The sequence below is a fragment of the Mustelus asterias genome, chromosome 7, assembly GCF_964213995.1.
Source record: "Mustelus asterias chromosome 7, sMusAst1.hap1.1, whole genome shotgun sequence".
Lineage (NCBI taxonomy): Eukaryota > Metazoa > Chordata > Chondrichthyes > Carcharhiniformes > Triakidae > Mustelus > Mustelus asterias.
In genome coordinates, this window is record NC_135807.1 from 63,536,570 (window position 1) to 63,563,012 (window position 26,443).

The 26,443-nt window shown below is 41.7% G+C and overlaps 1 protein-coding gene across 1 annotated transcript in view; it reads right to left on the reverse strand.

The window, feature by feature from the left end:
• The window catches only part of LOC144495749 (peroxidasin homolog), a 420,109-nt gene that overhangs the window by 103,640 nt on the left and 290,026 nt on the right, over nt 1–26,443 (reverse strand). The window contains exons 11-12 of the mRNA XM_078216142.1: nt 4,690–4,806; nt 852–1,010 (exon numbers count right to left, since the gene is read on the reverse strand). Coding sequence (XP_078072268.1) covers nt 852–1,010; nt 4,690–4,806 — 276 coding nt within the window. The remainder of the gene's footprint in view (nt 1–851; nt 1,011–4,689; nt 4,807–26,443) is intronic.

The window sequence follows — 26,443 nt, forward strand, 5'->3', positions numbered from 1 at the left end:
ATGAGTGGAGGTAGGTTCACAAACATGGCATATATAGGCAAAGACACAATTGCAAGATAATTATAGATTGGAATGTGAAAAATGGCATTCCAACCAGTGCTCTGAAAGCTCGTGAATCCAAACAAACCTGTTGGACTTAAACCTTGTGTTGTGAGACTTCTTAATGTGCCCACCCCAGTCCAATGTCGGCATCTCCACATCAGGCTAACCTCCCATTGGCTTTGGACAAGGGATAGATTTCCCCCCTGGCACATTGCTGCATGGTATTATAATGGAGGAGAATTTGTCACAACAGTGTTTCCAGCGAAGGAGAATAAAGCATCATGGCAGAGGTCAACAGGCATCAAGTCCAGCCCTCTGACACCACCTCCCACCCCACACTACACTGTATGTGCAATTCACACCAGTCCTATGAAGACCTCTCTGAGGAGCTGTGGAACTCAGTACACCTGATTTGCAATACTTTTAATTTTACAATCATTTAAACATGTCAGTAAAGGATAGAACAAAAAACATTGTGCGCATTGAAATCTGGTGTGCAGACCCTTGAGCACAGTTTCCTCAGTTATACTCCAACTAAACAAGATTGCCTTTGCAATTTCAAGGTTGTAGTGGGGCACCTATAATAATGGAACATCCTGATATTGGCAATACAAATGCTTAAAATGGTATATGTTGCATTAAAAATCAGTAGTTTTCTTTTAAGATTGCAACACACAGTAGAGAATTGATAATAGATTATTTCGCTCACGTCACTTGAAAGTGAGTTCAGAACACATGCAAACTATTATTTATGCTTTGTATAGAGATCACAACATCAAAGATAACAAATCCTATGCAAATAAGTATACCTTTGGGCTGTACTTTTAGATGCACTGGGACAAGTTTAACTTGTACGATACTGATAGCCTGGCATTCATATTGGCCCTGATCATGAAGGGCTACATCCACAATTCTCAGAGTTCCTGTGGGTAATACTGCATGTCTTCTGTCATTGGGAAGCTGACCTCCTGTAATATAAAGTAGGGAAGTATTTCTTCAGTCAATGCAAAACAAAATATCGTTAAAATAATAAATCGCTAAAACAGCAGTAAATATAAAACTTTTTTCCATTGATGCTGTGGACCTTTTGCTCCATAATAATCACAAAGTGGAAAATAAATTAAGAAAAAAGTCAATGACTTGGCATTCCTGTTTAGGGCGACATGACCAGTTAGATGTGGAGTGAAAATTTTCCTATTGATAAAATTGAACCAGTTGTTATCTGAGACTTGAGTGTCACATGTTCCATTAATTGTTCCTTGCAGCAATGAGAATTTGGCCAATCTGTAGATAATTCTTCCTCTTTGTCTCCATCTGTGGTAAAGATATAAATCATGCAGCCCTCCACAAAAGGAACATAAGGCCAGAAGGAGGCAATTCAGCTTCTTGAATCCATTCTGTCATTAAATTAGTTCATAGCTGATCACAACTCCATTTACCTGCCATTGTTCCATATCCCTTTGATATCCTTAATTAATAAGGATAAATCTGTACCTCAGTCATAGAAACTGGAATTGACCCAGTAGCCACAGCCTTCTGAGGGAGAAAATTTCAGATTTGCTCTAATTTCAGGATTGTACCCTCTTGTTCCAGACTCCCCAACGGAGAAAGTAGCTTTGCTGTATCCTTGAATCCTTTTGTCATTTAATCATTCTAATTTGATGATCCTTCAAACTTCCATACTCAAGGGAATGCAAACCAAGTATATGCAACCTTTTGCATTTACCTATATGCAACCTGCCACGATTCAAACTGCTAAATTTGCTGATGGCACATAGATAGGGTAGAAAACAAGTTGTCCAGGGATCATGGGGGCCGGAATTTTACCCCTGGAATCAGGACGGGCAAAGCTCGGAAAACAACATTCTCTGTTGGCCTCAGGCGGGATCGTACGAAGCTCGGGCGGACGTGCCAGTAAAATTCCGCCCCCGGCGTCTGCAAATGGATTTAGATAGTTTAAATGAGTGGCGAAAAATTTGCTACTTGGAGTATAAAGTGGGAAAATTTGAACTTGTTCACTTTGGCAAGAAGATAGAAAAGCAGTATATAATATAAATGGAGAAAGGTTGCAAAATGCTACAGTAGAGAGGGATCCGGGTGTCATGGTACATGAATCACAAGAAGTTGGTATGCGGCTGCAGCAAGTAATTAGAAAGCCAAATGAAATGTTGGCATTTATTATGAGGGAAATGGAATGAACATACAAACATGAATTAGGAGCAGTAGTAGATCAAAGGAAGTGTTGATTTGATTTGATTTGATTTATTATTGTCACATGTATTGGGATAGAGCAAAAAGTATTGTTTCTTGCATGCTATACAAACAAAACATACTGGTCATAGGGAAGAAGAAAAGGAGAGGGTGCAGAGTATAGTGTTATAGTCATGGCTAGGGTGTAGAGAAATAATATAGTGGCTTAATATATGATAGGCCCTTTCGAAAGTCTGATTGTTGCAGGGAAGATTTGATTTGATTTGATTTTTGTTTCGATTTGTTATTGTCACATGTATTAACATACAGTGAAAAGTATTGTTTCTTGCGCACTACACAGACAAAGCATACCGTTCATTGAGAAGGAAACGAGAGAATGCAGAATGTAGTGTTACAGTCATAATTAGGGTGTAGAGAAAGATCAACTTAATGCAAGGTAAATCCATTCAAAAGTCTGACAGCAGCAGGGAAGAAGCTGTTCTTGAGTCGGTTGGTACGCGACCTCAGACTTTTGTATCTTTTTCCCGACGGAAAAAGGTGGAAGAGAAAATGTCCGGGGTGCGTGGGGTCCTTAATTATGCTGGCTGCTTTGCCGAGGCAGCAGGAAGTGTGACTCAGACTTAGGAGTCCTCCGAGTAGGTCTCCAGGTACCAGAGATCTTGGCTGTCACTTTCTCCTCCTGCTGTGGACAAGTGTCCGTGAGGTGATCTATGAGCCATCAAGGTGTGTGCCTCTGGGCCGCTGGTTGCTGCAGGTGAATGATACAATGGCTCTACAGGTGATAAGTCATCCTCTTCGAGGTTTCCTGTAGATTGGGGCTGACTTCAGGCGAGGGTTGGCCTCACTTGCTTCCCGCTGGCACATGGAATGGAGAGAGAGAATGAGTGACAGCCTCGGCTCAAACTTGGCATTCATCAATCACCTTGATTTTCTCAGGTTGTCTTGATTATATATGCTCCCTTACTAGACAGTTGAGGGCATCAACCTTGCTGGTGGTACAGGTATGGTCATGGTCCTTCCCTGCCAGCTTGGCAGTCTGCTGTTCAAATTGTGAGAGGAGGCTTAGGTATCCTCCCTCCCGCTTTCTTCCTCTTTCTCCTGTGGTGGGCCACCTTCTCCTGCATGAAGCCAGATCGATGGATTGTGAGCACGTATGATGAAAGGTCCTAATTCTGTGGCTATTAATTGATCTCATGACTCCCCAAAACCTGACCACCAGACGCATGGCACAAGTGAGGAGTGATATGGAATAGTGCCCAGATGCCTGGATGAGTGCAGCTCCCAGTACACTCAGGCTCAAAGCAGACAGCTGATTGACATGCTATCCAGCACCCTCAATATTCAGTTCTGCCACCACCTGTGCACAGCAGCAGCTGTGTACACCATGTAGAAGATGCACTGCAGCAAGTCACCAAGCTCTTGGAACAGCACTCTCCAAACCTACGAGGTCTACCTGCTAGAAGCAGGAGCATAGCTGGCACATGGAATCAGCAGTCTTTGCAGTTGCCCTGTGCCTTCACTGTGGCTGGGTGAAAACGCTGCAGTACCCTCCCAAATAGCACATCACATGGGCTGCAGCCCTTCATGTTGTCAAGGCCATTTAGGGGTGAGCAAGAGAAATGTTGGCCTTGCCAGTGGCATCCGGTCCTATGAGACAAACATCGATGAGGTGAGGTATACTGGAAGAGTACAAGGTTCATTTACCATGACTCTTTACCTGCACTGAACGGCGGTTCTCCTCTGCACCTCATGGGTATTGACTGCCATGGCTATCTCCTCCCTGGCCACAGTGGTTAGCTGGGATGGCCCCTTGTAGCCATCCTTGGGGAAGAGGACTTTGCTGAAATGTCTCCAGGAGATGCTCCAGGGATGGGTTGCTGAAGTGGAGAGCTATGGCTTGCTGCCTTCTGCGACTCATCCTTACCTTCTTCCAGTTAGTGAAGGGCTGACCAGGTGCCTTTTAAATAGGGTGCCCAGACATGACAGAGAGGCACTCGACTTCCCGCCATCCTCGCCATGAGTCTTGATACGAATTGCGCACATGCGTGACTCATAAGGCGGGTAGTGCATAATTGCGCATAAAAGCTTGCCTCGCTCTGCATTGTGAATTACTCCGGCTTTCTCACCCTGCCATGGAACTTCGGGTGGGAGGGGATGATTCCGTCCTTTATGTTAAAAGAAACTGTGAATGGTGATCAAAACCTTAAGAGAAGGAAGCTTTGATATGTTGAACATTAAAATTTATGAAGGGTAGCAGTTCCCCATGAAGTAAGTATTTGATTAGAACAATATTATCCTTGAAATCACTTGCAGACAGCTTGTTAATTTGCAATGATGCTGCCTGAAATTTAAATGTAAAATGTCCTTATGAATCAATTATGATACAATCCTTATATAATATACTATGATGATGAAAGTCCACTTTGTGTAAAATACCTGCTTTGGTCCAAGCGATGACTGGAATTGGATTACCTTCAGCTGAACAGTCAAAATCTACAGTACGCCCCTCAATGACTTCCTGGTCCTTTGGTTTAATTGTGAATCTAGGGGGAGCTGGACATAAAACAAATGTAGTAATTAACATTGAATATTATCAATAGATAAATCTGGAGAAAATAAATCAACTAAACTCCCATATTGCAGTACTTCTTTGCGTTTATGTAAACCTAATGAAGCATGGCAGCTATAAATAAAACATGACACGCTATCCAACCAAGCAGAGTATCTGAGCACAGATAGATTAATGCATACCTAAAAATTGATCTAAATCACTTAATTATTCCAGACTTGACAGCCATATAAGTTAATGGAATTGGCTATAAATAATGCTGCAGTTGCGGAGTCATTTCCCATGATACGCTAGTTAACATAATAACACTTACTTGTCATGTGCTCATTGGTCCAATCAACATACACTCCCTATAGTGCAGAAGGAAGCCATTTGGCCCATTCAATGAGTCTCTGAAAGAGCATCTTACCCAGGTCCACATGTCCAGACCCCACCCACACCCCCAACCCGCCCTATCCCCATAATCCCACCTAACCTAGATGCCCGGGACACTAAGGGATGATTTAGCATGGCCAGTCCACCTAACCTGCACATCTTTGGACAGCAGGAGAAAACCAGAGTACCTGGAGGAAACCCACGCAGACACGGGGAGAACGTGCAGACCCCACACAGTCACCCGGGTCCCTGGCACTGTGAGGCAGCAGTGCTAAGATCAAATCATACACTTAAATGCATTTGAAACAAGAGCAAAGCCTGGATTCTTTGTACCAATCAGCAAAATAGCAGCAGGTAGGAATTTCACCTGCTTAGATGATCCCGCACTCCCCCTCCCCTCCATGTTCCTTTGCAAGGGGTGGGAGCTAACATCATATACAGGCCTGGTTTAGAGTGGAAATCTTGTTTGTGAATGGTTCCCTGCCATTCAAAGAAAGAAAATGCAGAACATCCTGCAGCTTAAAGAGCCAAGAGCACACTATGTTCATTATTTCTTAAAGTGAAACTAGAAGTATCCATCTAAATGGAAGCTTGACTCAATTCCACACCATTGCAGTGTAAATAAGTAGGGATGAATGAGACTGTTAACAAGCACAATGCATGTTTGCCAAAACACTCCCAGCTCCCCAGCCATTTATGGTCAAACATCCCATCATTCCACTCTTTCATATCAAATTTCCTGCAGTGTTTGAGTGAAAGTGGAAGAGGTTGCCTCATTGCCTGCACCTGAGAGAATGATTAGAATTGAATGTCCACATACAGATGGGTGAAAGTATTACTATAACTGTGCCAGCTGCCTGTCAATATCTGGTTGTACTTTGTGAAGAAGGAGCACGCTTGCAATCAAAAAACAAAGAAGTGGCATGGGTGAAGGAATGGAACATGTCATCCTGTGAATAGAGATGTGGAGGAAGCTCTGGAGCTCCTGGGCATCCTAAGGAATGTGTGGGAGATGGAGATGAATTGTCAGGTTCAGGTTTACAATGGAGTTTGCTGTCAGCTGTGGCTCACTCTCACCTCGAGTCAAAAGGTTGTGGTTCAAGTCCCACTCTAGAGGACGTAAGAACAAAAAATAATTTTGACAACACTAAAGGAGTGCTGCACTGTTGGAGGTGTTGTCTTTCAGATGATTTGGTAAACTGAGGTCCTGCCTGTTCTCTCAGGTGGACTTGAAAGTTCCCATCATGCTACTTTGAAGAAAAGCAGAGGAGCTATCCTCAGTGTCCTGGCCAACATTTATCCCTCTATCAACATCTCAAAAGCAAAATATCTGGTCATTATCACATTGCTGTTTGTGGGAGCTTGTTGTGCACAGTTGGATGCCACATTTCCTATATTACAACAGTGACTGGTGAGACTATCAAAGTGTGAAATCACTGAGTGGAATGAGCTGGAAGAGATTGATGAAGATACAGTAGAAGACACAGCAATGACTCCACTGTGCTGCGGACAGTCCGCTCTGTAAAAGATCTATTATTCGGGAGCATAGACTTCATGTGCAAGCAGTGGAGACAGTCACTTCTTATTTGGTTGTACTTAGCGAATAGGTCGAAGAAATCCACAAACTACATCTGTGATGTCTGAAGGAGTTATGGCCTGACCCGAAGAACAAGGTGAGTGTAGTAGTCCAAGAAATTTGCACAGAACAGCATTTCATGAGGAACTCTTATGGGCAATTATTCTTTTATAGTGACAGCAAAGACTGCATTCCCTGAAGAGCACCCCAGCTCTGATCAGAACTCTCCATGGACTTAATTGGGGATATTTGGCTTGCTCTAATTCAGACCATTAGCCCAGTTAAGACTGTGCTTGTGATAGTGACAATGGGGCTGCATCATTTCAACTCATTCCAATGCCTGCACAAGAGGAGACTCCTGGTCTTGGCCTGGTAGGCATTTGACAGGAACTAACATCACGTCGTTGGAAGGTTTTATGTGGACATCATTATTACATTTCTTAAGGGTCCATTGGTTTAGATGAGGTTGACAAGCGGCAGAAAGAGAAGGGGCTATGAATCCAACCTTGAGGGACCATAAAACTAATAATGCAAGAGCAAAAAGAAAATACATTGTTAAACTAAAAACAGCATTAACATTTTGAGTACAAGTCATATGGACTCAACACATTTATTGTTTCTCTCTCCATGGATGCTGCCAGACCTGCTGAGTTTTTCCAGCATTTTTTGTTTTTACTTGAGGTTTCCAGCATTCACAGTATTTTGCTTTTACTCATGCAGTAAGCAGCAGTGCTCTCAATTACCTCTTTGGTGAAGCACACTTGTCTTGCATACATCTTCTCTGTGTGACTCATTTATTCTACTGGGGTTGGGGGAGGGGATTAATAGGTAGTGGGTTGTATTTGCTTTAAATGTTACTTCAAATCTATTGCTTCCAACCAATGCTGCTCTTCCTCATCATCCATATGGACACACGTGTGTATGCCATTGGGAATGCTGACTCCTGAGAAGGACTGGCTAATGTGCGATCAGGGTTGAATACCCTCGGTGGTCTGGCTGTCAAAAATAGCACAAAAGTTGTATATGGTTAAAAAAAGAATCACATCAAAAAATGTTCACCCAGCTGCAGAAATCACTCTTGATACTTTCCAGGCTCAGAAACTCCTCAACTCTGCCAGTCCCAGATAATACTGGCAGCTGCTGCACCTTCCTCATCCTTCATAAAATCCACGATGAGTGAATTGCAGGTGCAAAATCAGGAAACTTGGAGTTGCAACACTTATTCTAACAGATGCAACGGAGGCCACTTGGGACCATTGCAGAAAAGGCCAAACAACATGAGGGAAATGGAAGCAATTTTATACTGGAACAACTTATTCTCAATTTTTTTGCCACAAAGAAGTTATTAGCCCATTTACGCACAGGAAACATGCTGAAAATAGTGGATAAGTTCACCCCCTGCAATCCAGTAAATTTGGTTAAATAAAGACTAGAGCATAGAGCCATGACTCAAACATTGTTAACCAATACCTTTCATCAACAAAGAAAACAGAGGATTGTAAAGTGAATCTGACGCAAACTCTATTTGAAGCTGAAGTTTGGATCCAGCACTTGGAACATTTTCATAGCTTTTTTACCCCCCTCAAAAAGGCATGTAACAGTTGCAGGCAATCTTTGAGTGGAAAAATTGGAAAGTTCATTCCAGAACAATCATCCATTCTGGCTGCATTTAAAAATGTAGCAGTAAAGTGAGTTCCTGCAAGTAACAAGTGGCCCCAGGACAGAGTAAACAGACAGGTGGAAGAAAGGATGGAAGGGTAAAAGATTAGAAATGGATGCATAAAATGATAAAAGAATTTGGCATAAAAACATAAAAATTTGGACAAGGGGAAAAGACAAAAAATAGGTTTTACTGAATGTGTAGTGAGCTGTGTACAAGGTCCTTGACTTTTGAATAAAGGAATTCATAGTTGTTGCAGACAATCAGAAATTGAGGTTTGATAGAGGATAGCATCTAAAAGAATAACATAATTGTCACTTTTAATCCTGGCAGTCTTGACAGGATCGTATTGATTGCCCAATTTTACTTTTCATTGACCTCAACTGAAAATTAAATCAGGCAAGATATAGCTGGGCAGCCATCTATTTCCGTTAGTTCACTGCTGAGCAGGTTAACTTAATATTACCCCCTAAAGTAAAAGCTTAGAAGATAACAATCATGCTCAATATGGACAATGTAGACTGCGGTAGAACAAATAGAAAATGTCCAGGAGCACAGGCACAGCAAGAGAGAGGGAAGCATAAGGCGCATAAGATTAACTTCTTTATAGGTACAAGGGAATTTTGAGATGCATCAAATTAGGAAATGTAATTTAAGTAACCAAACAACTGAATCTTCATTGCGGATTCCTGGACATCTATTACTGTTCTAATTGAGTGAGAAGTAATTTGCACGGAGAGAAATCATTTGTTGAATAAAACATGGGGTAGAATTTTAAGGATAGTGAGTGTTCAGCATTTGCCATCCTGAGAGTCGGCGCCTAAAGTGCAATCGTCAACTCTCTAACTCCCACTGCCATTTAATGCTCACTTGAACATTGATTGGCGTTGTGCGGGACTTCTATCCACCCTTGGAAGGAAGTTCCGGCTGTGAGAGCGTCAGCTAATCATATTGGCCAACAGCTTTCCAACATGGCTGGAAGCAGTGCCACAATGGCTAGAAGCGCTCTGAGTGGAACCAAGTCCTGGGTGTCTGAGGGGCAGGAGAACCATAGAATCCCTACAGTGCAGATGGGCCATTTGGTCCACCTAGTTTGCACTGACTCTCCGAAAAAGCATTTCACCTAGGCCCTCTCTGCCCTTACATCAATGATATCCCAGTCTATATTTGGATAATTGTAGTCCCCTATACTAAGTACTCTGTAATTTTTGCACCTTTTTGGAACGTTTTGCAGATTTATTCCTCTACATCCTTCCCACTAGTTGATGGCCTATGGAATACAACAAGAAATGTAATGCACCTATTTTGTTTCTTAACTCCAGCCATATGGGCGGCATGGTAGCACAGTGGTTAGCACTGCTGCTTCACAGCTCCAGGGACCTGGGTTCGATTTCCGGCTTGGGTCACTGTCTGTGTGGAGTTTGCACATTCTCCTCATGTCTGCGTGGGTTTCCTCCGGGTGCTCCAGTTTCCTCCCACAGTCCAAAGATGCGCGGGTTAGGTTGATTGGCCATGCTAAAATTGCCCCTTAGTGTCCTGAGATGTGTAAGTTAGCAGGATTAGCGGGTAAATATGTAGGGATATGGGGGTAGGGCCTGGGTGGGATTGTGGTTGGTGCAGACTCGATGGGCCAAATGGCCTCTTTCTGCACTGTAGGGTTTCTATGATTCTATATAGATTCTGTCCTTTCCCCTCCAGGCCATTCTTTTTCTCCAGCACTGCAATGCCCTTCTTAATACTATCACCCTTCCTCCTTTTCTGCCTTTCCTATCTTTCCAGAACACCTATACCCGGGACATTTAACACCCGGTCCTGCTCTTCTTGAGTTAACATATATATATTGTATATGCCACAACTTCATATCGCCATTTGGCAATCTGTGCCTATAACTCATCAATATTATTTATTACACTCCATACATTCACATACACGCACAGTAATCCTGACTTACACTCCATTACTTTCTCCTCTCCTCTGACCTCACCTATTCCCTGCTCTAATGTGAATTACCTTTCCCAATGTCCTGTGCACCTTGGTATTCCTCTCTGATATTATTTCCTGGTTCCCACACCCTTGCCAAGCTAGTTTAAAACCTTTCCAACCGTATTAGCAAAGTACCCCACATCAAACCCCTGGCTCTGTTCAGGTGCAAACTGTACAAATCTGAATTTAAGAATCATTACTTTTAGAACTTTAATATTGTCCATTGTCGATTATCATGTATCTACTGCTCAGAAATTGGCAGGTCATGCTGCAGCTGTACAGAACCTTAGTTAGGCCTCATTTGGAATATTGTGTACAATTCTGGTCGCTACACTTCCAGAAGGATGTGGATGCTTTGGAGAGGGTACACAAGAGGTTTACCAGGATGTTGCCTGGTCTGGAGGGTATTAGCTATGAGGAAAGGTTGGATAAACTTGGTTTGTTCTCATTGGAACAACGGGGGTTGAGGGGTGACCTGATAGAAGTTTACAAGATTATGAGAGGCGTGGACAAAGTGGATAGTCAGATGCTCTTTCCTAGGACAGAAAAATCAGGTACTAGGGGACATAGGTTTAAGGTGCATGGAGAAAAGTTTAGAGGAGATGTGTGAGACATGTTTTTTACACAGAGGGTGGTGAATGTCTGGAATGTGCTTTCTGGGGAGGTGGTGGGAGCAGGTACGATAGCGGCATTTAAGGGGCATCTAGATGAATACATGAATAAGATGGGAATGGAAGGATATGAACTCTGTAAGTGCATACAGTTTTAGCTTAGGCTGGTGTCATGATCAGCGCAGGCTTGGAGGGCCGAAGAGCCTGTTCCTGTGCTGTACTGTTCTTTGTTCAGATACATTTGTCAGCAGGGGAAGCAGTGGTTGCCAGTATACATTCCACACTAACTGTTCTATGTGGCAATTTTGTTACAGGCACAGAAATAACCTTAGGTGGGATTTTATGGCCTCGCACGAGCGAGACCGGAAATTCCTGCCCGAGGTCAACGGACATTTCCGTTGTCGGCCCCTCGTCCGTTCCGATTCCGTGGCGGGCGAGGCAGTAACGTTCCAGCGCTTATGTTTTCTTCTATGAAAAGTACGTTTAAGCATTTGTACTTTATGGGCAATAGAATTGTCATTCAGATTCCTACACGCTCTGTTTGTCAGTTCTAAAAGAAAACCAAAGTCTGAAATGCAAAACAATCCTTTTTGATGACTTCTAAGAGCCTGGGAAACACAGACAGATGAAGCAAATCCTATTGCTCTGACTTGATTGAACCAATCTGTTCAGATCACAAGCGGTGAACAATACGTTCAACTTCAATTAAGCAAGTACCTATGGAAAAAGTGATTTTTATTAGTCATGGGCTATCAATTTCAGATTTATGGTTAACTGTCTCCTGGTAATATTTCATGAAGTTTTGAAGTCCAGTCCTGTGCTGTAGTGATCTACCCTGTGGATTCTTATTCTAATGCGGACACAAATGCTGGCTAGTAAAATATTTACTGGTGTAAGATTTAATAGTTTTCTTCTTTTTAATGGTGTGGGTTTGCATAACTTAATGGAGTTTTTCAGCCTCATGAAATCCTTCCTTCCACACGTTAAAACTTTGTAACTCACACACATTACAGAACTATTGCCAATTGTCCTCGGTGCATATATTTGCCAATATGGTGACAAGAAGAGGAAAATGGGAGTCTGAGAGCTAGAGTATTACTTCTAACTCCACATGGGTTCTGTGGGTCAACTATTGCCCCATCTCCCAGACTCACTGTGCTCCAGAGGTAATGACCCAAGTGGTCAACCTTCGATCTCTTCAAACCTGATATCCAGCCTCCTGATACACGACAGGCACACCCAGAATGCTGAGTGCGTCCTGATGATGCATACAGACTAAATCTTTGTGGTCCTTCCACACATTTGTTTCTGCACAACTGTCGTTGTGCCCGTGTTCATGCACCAATTTGGGTATGAGCCAAGTATTTTAGTTTTATCTATAAGTTACTCTTTCTCCGCCATTCTGCATTATTTGTCACATTTCTATGCATCAGTTGGACAGATTGGTCAAGGAATTTAATTTCAGTGACTCCAAAAACAACTGCTAACAGTGCGCTGACATAAAGAAAATGGATAGTCTCAAGTCTAATAAGTCTGGAAATGTCCTTCATTCTTACACTTTTGGTATTTTAAAAATCATTATGATGACAGGAAAGGGCACCCCTAAACATGTTGTTCGGCAATAATAACATTGGTGACAGAGGCTTCGGGTGCAATCATACCGGCTATTCACACCATGCTGCCGCTGCATCGAATTCGGAAAATTTGGCGCCCAGAAAATCTCAGTTCATTACAGCGGGATGGGAAAATCCTGCTGGCGTGAATGGCCATAACATTCCGACCTTAATCACTAATCAAAGCTCTTCAGCGATTGCATATTTAATACTGGAAGATGCAGGAGAGTTTCAGTTAATCAAATTGAATCGTATTTTCATCTACAATTAAGGTTTGAATCAAACACCAACCTCCTGCTCCAATACTCATGTGCCCATGACTGAAAGATCAAGGAAAATAATTAACTCAAATATTACTCCAAAGATGTGCAGGTAAGGTGGACTGGCCATGTTAAATTGCCTCATAGTGTCCAAAGATGTGTAGAGAAGGGAGTGGGTTGGAAAGGGGTTGGGGGTAAGGTTTTACTATGGCTAATCCACCTAACCTAACCCAGCAAATTACGGCTCATTATCTCTGACAATAGCCAGGCAGAAATCAAACAATCATTAGATTTTACAGTGAGTAACACGGAGTGCATTTTGCTGCTATAGACACTGGGGGGAATTTTACCATCCCGCCCGTCACAGGAATTGTAGCAGGCGGGGGGAGGGGGGGGGGGCGGACGCGGACCATGTAGAGGTCCGTTGATCTCGGGCGGGATTTTCCGGTTTTGGGATGAGCGTGGCCAGAAAATCCCCCCCATTATTTTAATAAAAGTATTCTATAGATTGGAAATGTTCAAAGCATCCAAACCAATGCTATAATTATTTATAATAAATGGTTCCTGATATGCTGCATATTAGCATAATAAACTTCAAATGGTTTGTCAGAAGAAAATGTTCAACGCTTGATTGACAAAATACAATGAGGGTTTTAAGTAAAAAAGCTGCATGCCCACATAATCTTGTTTTTAGGTTTTTTTTTAACACCCCAGTAATTACTAAGGTCACAGTAAACAGCAACATTGTGCTGTATTGGTATTGGTTAGCAATTAATATGCCACTTTAAATTAAGAATTGTATTCAGATCTGACGATCCACTCTATCTAGATCCCTCTTAATTTTATACACTTCAATTAAATCTCCTCTCAGTCTCCTCTGTTCCAAAGAAAATGATATTAGCCTATTCAATCTTTCCTCATTAATAAAGTTCTCCAATCCAGGCGACATCCTCATAAATCCACTATGTATCCTGTCTAGTGCAATCATGTATTTCACACAGTATGCTACCCAGAATGGCAAACAGTTCTCCAGCACTGGTTTCACTGGTGATTTATACAGTTCCAGTATAACCTCTCAGCCCTCATTGTCTATGTCTCGGGCAATGAAGGCAAGTTACCATTTGCCTTCTTAACCACTTTATCGATATGTCCAGCTACCTTCAGAGGTCTGTGGACATGAACTCTAAGCTCCTTCAGTTAACTACTATCCTACCATTTATTGTGTATTCCCTTGACTATAGAGCCTTTCCCAAATGCATTAACTCGCACTTTTCTGGACTGAACTCTATTTAGAGAACATAGGCCATAGGACTTTTATTTGCCATTTTTCTGCCTTCCTGACTAGCCCAATGGTATCCTATTGTAATCTATTGTAATCTATAACTTTCTTCTACATTATCAACCACACAGGCAATTTTTGTATTACCTGCAAATGTATTAATCATACCCCCTACATTTGAGTCTATATCCCATATATATTCCACAAAAGCAAGTAACCTGGTGCCAGACCCTGCAAAACTCCACCAGAAACAACCTTCCACTCACTAAAACATCAATCCTTTGTATCCTGCCTCTGAGCTAAACCTAGTCATTAGATGCCCTCTTCCACCCACCTCACCCAGACTCCTGTTCCCCAGGTTGAATGTTCTAGAAGAGTGTGGATCCCACTAATGCAGTATCAGGTTCTTCACCAACTAGTGCAGTATCCCCCAGAGCCTTCCTCGCCCGAGAGCAAGCAAACCCTGTTAAGCAGGCTGGTTTCAGGGTGGGGATCCTATTGAAAAGATAAAGATGCTGCTGCGGAGCATTGAAATCACCCCCATTTAAATTCCTTCTCCTCCATCCTCCTTCCCCAGCCTCACCGTTTACAGAAGCCACCCAGGTTACAACTAATATTAGTCAAAAGCGATTCAGATGATCAATCATATTAAAAAGCAAGTGGGATTGAATCACCAGAACAGATTGCCATCCGTAATGAAACCCACCCAGCATTCATTCTGTAATGAGTGGCTGATCTACTCTGCCAGTTAACCACCCACATAGTGAAAGTAATAAAATAGACCCTTTTATTTCCATTTTAGGAATGCATTTGAGACTAGAGCAGCCAACATTGTGATTGCATTTGCATTTGCACCTATTTCTTTGGTTATCAAATAGCTCATTAACTGATCTTTATCACCTTTTGGTTTTGTAAATTCTCACAAGTAACACTAAATGCATTGTGCTCAGCTGCATTGCATTCTTCTGGGTTTTCCCAATTGTCCAATGGAACATCAGTGGAAGATCAGGAGAGATCTTAGGGGAACATTATAACCAGTTGTTTACAGGATTCCTTTGAGGCTTCCCATATCGTTCAATGGAATTACAGTGAATAATCTAAAGAATCCCCACAGGAATTCTGCCCCTTTTTGCTCAGATATTAGCAGGGTGAAACTGGCAAGTATTGGGGAAAATGTATTCCAATACATTTACATTACATAATTTGGAGTTTGTTGTCAAATAAACATCAGGATCAGATTAGGATCAAACCACTACTCCATATAATATGTAATGATAAAACTTGGTGGAAGTAAACATTGTAAATGAGTAAAATCCTGCCATCTATATTACATTATTAAAACCTTTGCTAAGCCTTAGTTGCAGAAAATATGCTGAGAAGAATAGTTCCTGTCATAAAATTACCTCAATAAGTTAACTAATAAGATCTTTGAATTCTAACATAAAGAAATATTTCAACTGCACAGAGAACACAACCAGGGAAGCATGCACTCCTGTCATCCCATTTTACAAGCTGTTAGATTAAAATGTGCACGGTAAATGTTTAAGATCCAGTGTCTAAAACATATTTATCCATTTTAGTCATTTATAGAGTGTTTGTTACCTACATTGCCTCATACATGAACTAAGAGGCTGTTTACAACTTTTGTGGGCAATTTGCTGTAAATACAGATGAACTGAAATAAGGAAGGAAAATATAAGCAAGTAGGGGAGTGGCAATGTTTTTGTGTATGTTGCATGTGATACTCTCGCTGTGTCAGCATTATACCACCCCAAAGCAAACTTTATGTTTTCTACAATCTGGAATGCCTTTCCTGCCGATGAAGTAGTTCATGAGAAGATTGAACCAAAGATCTACAGAGAAACAAAATGATGTGCCACTATATGAATTCTATTTTTATGAGCTGTTGACTGAGATGCAACACAGTTTCAGACCATCACCTGGTTTCTTTACATAAAGCACAAAAATGGACAAAGAATAATCCTTACAGAAGTAAATTCGGTTTCCCTACCCTCCTCTGTTATGGAAAATTATAAGAGCACAGTACATCAGCTCCCCATGCATGCAACTAACCCACTCAAACCGAAATGGCCTAAATGTTTGAAAAACAACAGCCTCTTGCTGTTGCTTTAAGATCATAGAATCCTGACATTACAACAGTTACTAGATTGCAAAAAGTGCTTCATTGGCTGTGAAGCATTTTGGGACATCCTGGTGTTTTGAATATGAATGCAAGTTTTTTTTCTTTCCTTTTGAGATCTTCCTCAGTGTCTGAGAAAGAAAGTCCACCTCGCCGAACCTCTAAGGCACAGGACTTTACTTATTGAACTCTCCATCAAAGTTACTGCCTGTGGCGAATGCAAACCATTTGATCTAAGAGTAAGAGACTCCCGCATGTTGACCTTAGTAAGGTCACTCTCCACGGTGCCAATGAAACTTAATGACACCAAGATCCTTAGATGTCACAAGGAGTGATTCTGTTACAACAGCATACAATAATTGAGAATATATACAATGATTTTTACACTTATCATTAGTTAATACCACAACTCAATTTTGTTGATTCAAATTCCAGGCTGCTGGGTTATTGTTGAAGAAACATATGGAATGTGATAACTGAATATATCCATTTCAAGGCATCAGGAGAACTCCAAATTGCAACAAGGGGTTTACTCCTTGATTGTGCCCTCAGAGAGCTGAATGCAAGTATATCATTGATGGCGGTAACAATTTTGAGACATGGGCTTCATTAGCTTGCTGCCAGCAACCCGCAGCATCAAGCATCCCACAGCAGTTCAGTGGAACTGGAATAAAGGAAACCTGATGTTTCCCACTATTGAACTGGTTTCAATGTCAGACCAGTGAGATGGGAGGTGATCCCACCAGGAGGGGCATAAATGAGCAATAGTTTGTTAGGGGATTCCAGGAGGGACTACTTCCTGCATCCGCTAAGGAATGATTGAAAGCTTCCTTAGAAGTTTCTTGAGTGGCCTTCTACAGTCCCTCAAAGGGCAGCTGATTGAGCCATTCAATTGGCCAATAGTGCAACTGGCCAAAGCACTTAACTCTTTTTCCTGTTCTAACACAGAACATAACATTTCTCAGGCATAGCAACACTCTATAAAACAATGTGACAAGAAAGAAAGCAAGAAACAAACGACAAGACTTCAATGCTAAAGGCCAACTCTGGTTAAACATTTTCCTTTGCTGATAAAGTGCTAAGTAGAAACATGCACATTGTACCTCCTCCAAAAGAAAAATGACTTTGACAAGGCCTTCCTGTGCACCTTTAGAATTATAAGTAAGGAGTCCCGAAATCAAGAACTTTGTCAAGGAACTATTAGACCATACCTAGCAATGCTCGCAGGAAGTTATTTGAGCTGTGTTTGCCCACCTGGAGTCTGTAATAAAAAAATGCATAGAAAGACTGCTGTGGGAATCATAACTACACACTGAGGATCAGTTAAGTTTTATTACTCTATGGCACATTTGCTATCATTGCTTTTCTCTTTGGTTTTATTTGTCAGTTCCAGTTCATCCAAGTTGCTAGGAGTCTCACATAAGGAAACATTTACTGGCAATTATTGAAACTGCATACCGATGCTGTGCATTTAAAACTTTAATTTAAACATTATGGGGAAGCAGAAAATGGAGCAGTCCTATTACATGCTCTGTTCACATCGTCCTAGAGTTGTTTGTTAAGTAATAGCACTAAAATAAGAGAAAAAGATTAAGGTCAGAATATTACAACAGGGGGTGGATGACTCGCCCTCGGTGGGCTAAGTAGGGACAATGTGGAACTTCTGTCCCTCTCCAGGGAGGAAGTCATGTCCTTGGGATTTGCCAGCCAGTCTGATGACTGCATTTCTCTTCAGGCGAGGGTATATGTGCAAAGATTCATGCATATATAGATTTGTCTTTGTGTACAAATGCGTGTACCCATGTATATGAATGATCAAAATCTGTAACTTATACCCCCAGTGAACCATGAGTAATGTAACACTTACCTGATACAGACACAAATACTTTACTTTGAAACCTGCAGCCAGGAGAAGCGTTGGAGTGATCCCTTGAATACCAGAAGGTATTTGGAAGTGCTATTCACTTTTCTACTTTAATGGAATAGTGCAAGATGGAAAACAGGATAGTAAAATAGGATTTAAGGAGGATGCACCCAACAAGATAGTGCCTCTCTTGAAGAATTCATCGGGAATGAAGATCCTATGAACATCTCAGCAATGAGTTCTTCAGGAGTGTGGTAGCATGGCCCCTTTAAGGGCTATGTGATTGGGACAAATTCTATGGCATGTCAAGTGGGAAGACAAGACTATCGGGTGCAAGGGCACTCATTCCAGGTCAAAGAGGATCCTCAGTTGGAGCCAGGGAGTGGAGAAATGTTAGTTAGCATTTTTATTTCTGTCAGACCTTTGTTTGTAAATAATTATTTATCATTGGCAATAAACCTTTTTATACTTTAAGCAACATCTGGTCACCCTTGATTTATTACACTGGCGACGAGGAAAAACTTGCAAAGTTGTTGGGACATGGTTGGATATGATATTCCTAGATTTGGTGGGAAGGGTGGAGGCTAGGCAAGCCTCACAGAAGGAAAATCACGACCCAAGAAAAATATACAGATTTTTCCAAGTTGAGAATTTAGTCATGATCAGAAACTTTTCAACAGGACCGGCATGGGTGACTGCTAAGATTGTGTAAAGAACAGGACCGGTCTCCTATATCATAGAGATACATGGTTGTCATGTCAAGAAACATGTAGACCATCTGAGGATGAGACCAGTGCCTGATACAAGGAATCAGCAAGTGACTCCTACAGTAAATTCGAGTTTGTCAGGATTGGTTACAAGGATCCCAGTTATAAATGTGGAATCGGAACAACCAGTGGTTTCTGTAACTGAGTAGCCTACAGCTACAGAGGGGGATCACGACCCCAGATTAATGAGTTTGCCTTTCACAACCATCTGACATAATTCATAATTTCCAGAAGCGTCTACCACAGAATCGAGACATTCTATCAGAATGCGGAAGTCCCCAGATCGACCAAATCTATGATGAGTTCAGCTGGGGTGTTCCTGTATTCTTTTGTAAATTGCATGCCTGTGTTAATAATGTTCTTTTTGTTTTCATCCATAGGTGATTTCAGCAGTTAGGACGGGAAGGAATGTGGTAGCGTGGCCCCTTTAAGGGGACAATCTCTGACAGCTGGACCCTATGGAGTATCAAGGCAGGAAGCTAAGCCAATTGGCTGCATATGGGCCAGGTAGGATCCTCAGTTGGAGCCAGGGAGGAGTGAAGAATAGTCGCATTGTTAGTTCTGTCTACTGTCAGACCCTTGTCTGTAAATAATTATTTATCATTGGCAATAAACCCTTTTATTCTTTGAACCGCATCGAGTCACCCTCGATTTATTACAGTGAGAATAGTTCACTGCCCCAAAGAGGCTCTAAGAGCTCTGTCAGCTTCTGGATGAAAAACTATAACCAAGATCAAATAACTGGCTAGCTCTGCCTGGGGCTGAATAAGTTATTAGTGCAATCTATATGCTATCATTTCCTTTCAAGCAGCCATCGGGGAGCTGTGTGATATCAGCCAAATTCATCTAAGCAGGTGTTCATTACATAACTGATATCACCTTGAGGATTGCTTGGGAACTCATCTAATCTGGAATAAGGGCAAAGAGCAGCAAAACAGAGTTGTATCATGTTGCTGGGGCCACCATCTTGGAAACTCATTGTCCAGGCCTTTTGGGAGTGTCAGTAAGGCCGCAAACGCACCACTATGTGAAATATATGATTGGGAGAATACTGCAGACTCACTCCTTATGTATCATGCAGTGAAAACATACCTCTGAAGAAGTTTGGCAAGATTAGTTTCACTCCTCCATCACTTTTCTTGCAACTCAGAGGTCTTTTTAATGAAGGATGATCAGAAATTTCCTCCAACTAAATATCAGAAAGATGTAAGCCATTATCTTCAGTCCACAGCCTACACATTCCACTCCCTGGCCATTTACTCCATCCCTCTCTACCAACTGTCTAAGGCTGAATCAGTCTGCTCACAACCTTGATATATTTTCCCCGGGTTGACCTTCCAATTACATATTCACTCCATCACCAAGACAACCTACTTCCATCTCCATAACATTGGCCAACTCCACTTCAGCACAACTGCTGCTGGTAATACTCTCATCCATGACTCAGGTTTGACTTTTCCAATACTCACCTAGTTGGCTTCTCATCTTCCACAACAATAAATTTTAATTCACCAGAACTCTACTGCCCTTAATCCAACTTGCAGCATATCCCATTCACCCATCACTGCTGTTCTTACTGACCTACATTTGCAACATTACTCCTTCGACACCTTGACATGGTGGAGGGGTTTGACAAAAAATTATTGACCTGATATTTTATCTGTTGTTCTCCACAGATGCTGTCTGACCTGCTGAGTATTTCCAACATTTTCTAGTTTTACTTCTACTTTGGTCGTTCCTTAACAATTGTGTTGTTGCAGCTCTGTTCCGTCACTTAAATGGTATTTTTGGGCCAACAGCTCAATTTTTTGAGGCCTTAATGAATTTAGCACTTGCCTTGTGTGTAAGCCTTCAACACAACTAGCAATTACCTGCAACATTTGTTAGCATGTAACCAATGTTGTCGTGTGACCAAAGGTAACATGTTGTAAGGGTCAGCTGACCCAGTAAACTATGTAACTAATGACAAAATAATGTGATGATCAGCTGACCAGCTGACTCAGTATAAATAAGAACCTGTTGGGAATTGTTGGAGAGCTTGGAATGACTGAGGTTGTGAGTGTTGGAGGAATGAAGTTTCTTTATTAAACCTGTTTCTTTGATTTATCTGTTGGAGTAAGTTTTGTTTTACTTTATTGCCTATAAATTAAGAGTATCTTCTGCTGGATGAATAACATTTACCTTTAAATTCTACTATTTGTTTGCAATCATCTAGTAAATTCTAAGACCTCACATGAGAAAACTATTAGATGTTATTAAATAGAAGTTACATTTAAAACAATTTTCTCAAAACTCTTCCCTTTGGATATGGTTTCTACCTTACTAAACTGCCAGTTTTCAGTGAATGGTGTCTTTGTAAAGAAATAAATAGCTGCCAGTCTTTGCATTTGCAATTGAACCTCATTGTATGTATGCCTCAGTCTGAAAAGCATCTGATATGTTTCATGTAATGTTTTTCTCCAATGTTTTATTCATTTCAAAACAAGGAAATGTAGGGCAGAATTTTGCCATCTTAGTTTTTGCATGTTGGGGGTTATTTCTGGGTCAGAAACCTGGACATGTGAATAAGGGGTCTTCCCGTCCAATCTTCCAAAGGTATCCAACTGGGAACCTATCCCAAGGATCACTATTGAATTAGGGGCAGCAGGTGGGAAGACAAGATGAACACAAGTGAGTGTGTAAGATTCAAAGGCCTGTCAGGACCTTCATGGCAAAATTACTTCTGAGTTCTTCATGGAGTGCCCAGAATTCCAGTCTATCTGGATGATATTTTAACTTCAGCAGCTAATGTAAAGGAATGTTTTGGGGATGTCTTATGGAGTTTCTCGGAGGCTGGTTTCAAGCTTTAAAAAATAGGAAGCTCTGTTGACTGTCAACTTGTAGTCCCTACAGAGTTGGACTGAGTTGTCAGGTATTTAAACTGGGACTACTGGCATGGCCCATTCAGCAAATTGTACTGTGCATATAATGTCAGGTTCCTCTAGACTTTGGCATATGGAGCCTTGAGCTCTTTGGGTCTATGTAGATCTTGGCCCTGACACCTTTAATCTCCCTGAGGCCTTGGAACACTGTGGGGTACTTCCCAACGATCTGGTATAAGTTGCCAATGTTCATTTTAAAGATCTTTTGCCAATCAAGGTGGATTTTCTGTAGCCAGTCCCTTTCCAGGTTGTTGGGCTCTGGTCCTTGCACCACTATTAGGGGGTGTTGAACTGTCTGTTGCCCATGTGTAACTGTGGTTACAGTGACCCCAATAATGTATAACGGCTTCCTGATGTATGTGGCCAATCTAGCCCTAGTGTCTTGCAGGTTTAAAGGCAAGATGCCCAATCAGAGTTGGGTAAAGTTGTTCTCCCCAATGATGGATACAGCAGCATCTTTGTCTTCCTTCATGTCTAAGAGGTGGCCATTTACCTCTAGTTGAGCCTGGTTTGGGGATACTCTGGGTGCAGAGATGCATTAGTTGCATCAATTCCTCATCATCGGGCTGACTTATTTGCAAAGCCCTGTCCTGAGGTGGCTTCACCCTTCGGCTTGGGCAATACGTGTTTTGCTTGTTTCGGTAGCCTTGTCTGGGGTGGACACTAACTGCAAGTACAGCATGGATGTGTTTGCTTCTCTCTATATTGTGAAAAGCTATATTGCTCCTTTCTCTGCATTTTCATGAGAAAGGGCCATTTCTATGTCTTTTTTTAATTTCTAGATTTGTTTCAGTCAGTAGCTTCCTTTGGGTCATTATATTATTTACCCCACATACTAAGCAATCCCTTACCATTTTCAGTAGTGCTGGCCCATACTCGGTGTTCTACCAATCTCCATAGTCTTGTCAAGAATTCCATAACTGGTTCCCCAGTTATGGAATTCTTGCCTTGTTAACCTGTAGTGCTGCAACACATGGTTTGGGGTTGTAGTGGTTCACTCCCAAGTCTCAGTTCATTAAAGGATTTTGAATCCAGAAAGGTTAAATTCTTTATAATGCTGAAAGTTGGGGCCCCACAGGTGGTCAGGAGGATGCCTTTCTGCCGCTCATCCCCTTCTCTTCCAAATGCCCTGCAGAAGTATTTCATTCATTTAGCATATTTATTTTTTTAAGAATGATTGAACAATTGAATGGTTAAAAGCTGCATTAATTTTAGTAAACTAGCGGAAACACAATTTTCTGCTTCCATTTCTATCTCTTTATTCTATCACATCACTGATTGACGTCAGTGATACATCATCATCTGCATCATACAGTATGTTCTGACTGAGGAAGGGTAAAATGACTGCCTTATCCTATTACTCCAAGTCTGACTGTAACAGGGTTTCTTGTGGATTTAAAAGAATGAAGGTATTTACTCAGTGCCATTGTTGTGCTGATGGCAAAAAAACTAGTCTGACAGGCTTTCTTGAATTTAAAACAAAAAGGGGTTAGTTTTATTCAGTTAAACCCACCCAGGTAAAGATATTAAAATATTTAAAAAGGTAAAACTGCACCCAACCTTTGCTACATACATGCAGATTTACAAGATATATAAAGAAATTTGCTTTCTTAGCCAAGTTAAAGTTCAATTTTAAAAGGTAAAGAGTAAATTGCTGAGTGCTTTGCTGATTTCTGTGGCGGAATTTTCTCCACAGTAATCTGAAGGGCGGCAGTGGTTGGCACTGCTGCCTCAGTGCTAGGGACCCAGGTTCGATTCCTGGCTTGGATCACTCTGGAGTTTGCACGTTCTCCCTGTGTCTGTGGGTTTCTGCCAGGTGCTCTGATTTCCATCCACAGCCCAAAGATGTGCAGGTTAGGTGGATTGGCCATGCTCAATTGCCCCTTAGTATCAGGTGGACTAGCTGGGTAAATGCATGGGGGTTATGGGGATAGGGCCTGGGTGGGATTGTGGTTGGTGCAGGCTTGATGGGCTGAATAGCTTCCTTCTGCACTATAGGATTCTATAATTCTATCTTGAAGTTCCAGGATTTGATTTATTATTGTCACATGTATTGGTATACAGTGAAAAGCATTGTTTCTTGCATGCAGACAAAGCATATCATTCATAGAGTACATAGGGTAAAAGGAGAAGGTGCAAAATATAGTCACCAAATCTGAAAGATTAAAATAGAGCATTGTTAGAGTTTATAAGAATACAGTTCTAAAATAGTAGAATGAGAGTAAAAGCTAGAATTAGAGGGTATACTGGGGGCAGCTTGCAAGCAGTCGCCACGATCTGGCACTACCTGGAGTGGATGTGGATATAACTGAAATTGTTGAAGAAAATTTATTTTTAAAAATGCAATCCTTTTGTTTTAATTCTGGAAAATGTGTTCCTGAGGTTCTTGTCAATGTCAATTCACTCGCTACCTTTGTGCTGGGTTTTTAAATGGAACAGAGGTAGGGCCTTAACTTGGAAGAGAACGGAGCTTGTTACTGCTTCATTGGCAGCTTTTCCAGACTACTTCTGTTTTAGCAGTTTGCACATTGTATTCAAGAGTTTTCAAAAATGGTTACTCCAGTCACATGATCTCTCTCCCCATAATGATTTCAGAAGGTATTTGTTTAGCCGATGTTTGAACTCCCTGTGGATATTGTCCCATGGTCCATTAAGTACCTACCATCAGCTTCTGAATGATTCATTATTCATCATGATGACATACGGTAAAAAACCTTTCCATGTAGCTATTGTCCTAGTGAACTTTCTGTCTCTGCTTGATGTGGCCTTGTATAAATGTGAATGTAAGATCCAATTAAGTTTCCAGTAAACCCTCTTGAAGTAGTTCTTGACATCAGCAGATGTGAAATTCCATAGATGGATATTGTGGCATGTTTGAATTGTAATTTAGGTTGCAACTTTCCAGTAACACTTGCAGGTGACTTGATGCAGCCATCTTAAGTCAGTGTCCTATCTTGCTTTTAAAAAGTTCTTTTGAACCAGTTCAATATATATTTTCTGATGAAATTACAGGATGATATCACTTGTGCACAAGTCACATCACCATGACAATGAGCATATCCTATCTGTTAACCCTTTGTACTATAGGATTGAGATAATAGCATTCATCTTATGGCAAAACGTGGTGTCTGTTCTTGCTTTCATTTTCTTCACCACCATTTTGATTGGAGCCTTCAAGTTGAGTGTGGGTGTCCATTAATTTCAGAAGCGAGCCTACTTGTAAATTGCACACTGGGGTCCTAGGATGGGCACTGGACCCCAACATAATTTCCTGGCAGCAATGGGAAAAGCACTGTGAGCCCTATTTTAACATTTTCATTCTAAGTGCTCAGCGGACTTGAAACTGGAAGTGTTTCAGATCTGACTTTTAGACCTGTTCTCAGGTACCCCCTTATCACTCTGCCTGAAAAAACAGCAGTGATTCTGAATTGTGCTGCAGAAACCTATAGGTGGGGCTTAACACACACTAAATCCTGCAGCTCCGATCAGAGCCTTCAACTGCGCAGGCACAGAAAAAAAAAATGGAGAAATGCTCCCCTGCCACATTGCCCCTCCCAGGCTGGATAATGTCTCCTCCTGGCCCACACAGACATTGCCCTACCCCCACAACATTAGTGACCCCCTCACCCCCCCCACTACCCAGACCAATCGCAGCCCCCTTACCCCCACTGGTCAGAGTGGCAGCAGAACCCCCCTTCAATCAGATGCAGAGTGGCAGTGGACCCACCCTGCCCTCCCCCCACCCGATCTGAGTCAGGCATCTGATCCACCCCCCCCTACCAATCTGAGTTAGAGCTGCCAGAAGCTCAGAACTTGCCACCTCAGAAGCTGGAGCACCCTTTGCCGAGCATGTCTGTTTCACGCTGAATCAGGACAGGTGAACGTAGTGGTAAAGGGGGGAGTTTGGGCGAGCAGCCCATTATGTCAATTTAAATTGACATCAAGCCTGTTTCGGGTGCAGTCCCAATGGTGGCCATTTTCAACCCTAGGTGAAGGGGGAACTGGCGTGGAGGTGGGCGCAGATCACACTACTCCCCTCATGCCTGACTTTACCAAGTTTTCACTCCTGAAAACAGGTGCAACTTGATGGTAAACTCGGGCCCATTTTGATATTCAATGGAGAACTGCCTAACTATTGGTCTGGAATGAAACCATGTTAGTTCCTTTTTTTTAAACTGATTTTTATCATAAGAGTAGCATGGAAATTCTTCAACCTGCTAACAATCTGTCCATGCAGGGGTGCTACTGGATTTCCCACCTAAATTGCACCAGCACACTCCTACCAATCAGTAAGTTAGTTCTGAGCACTGAGTTGGTGCTTGTTGTTCAATGATTAAATGCAACTAAGGCACAGCCATCAAAATATTGCCAACATTTAACTGGGAATATTAGGGAGGTGGAATCATTGCACAGCCTACCCAAAGTAAAAATCAGCCCTTTTGAATATCATTACTTATTCATTTATACTGACTGTATAAATTAAGAGTGTACAAACTGAAGTTATAATGAACATTTATAAAATACTAGTTCAATCTCAACTGGAGTACTGTATTCATAGAATCATAGAAATCA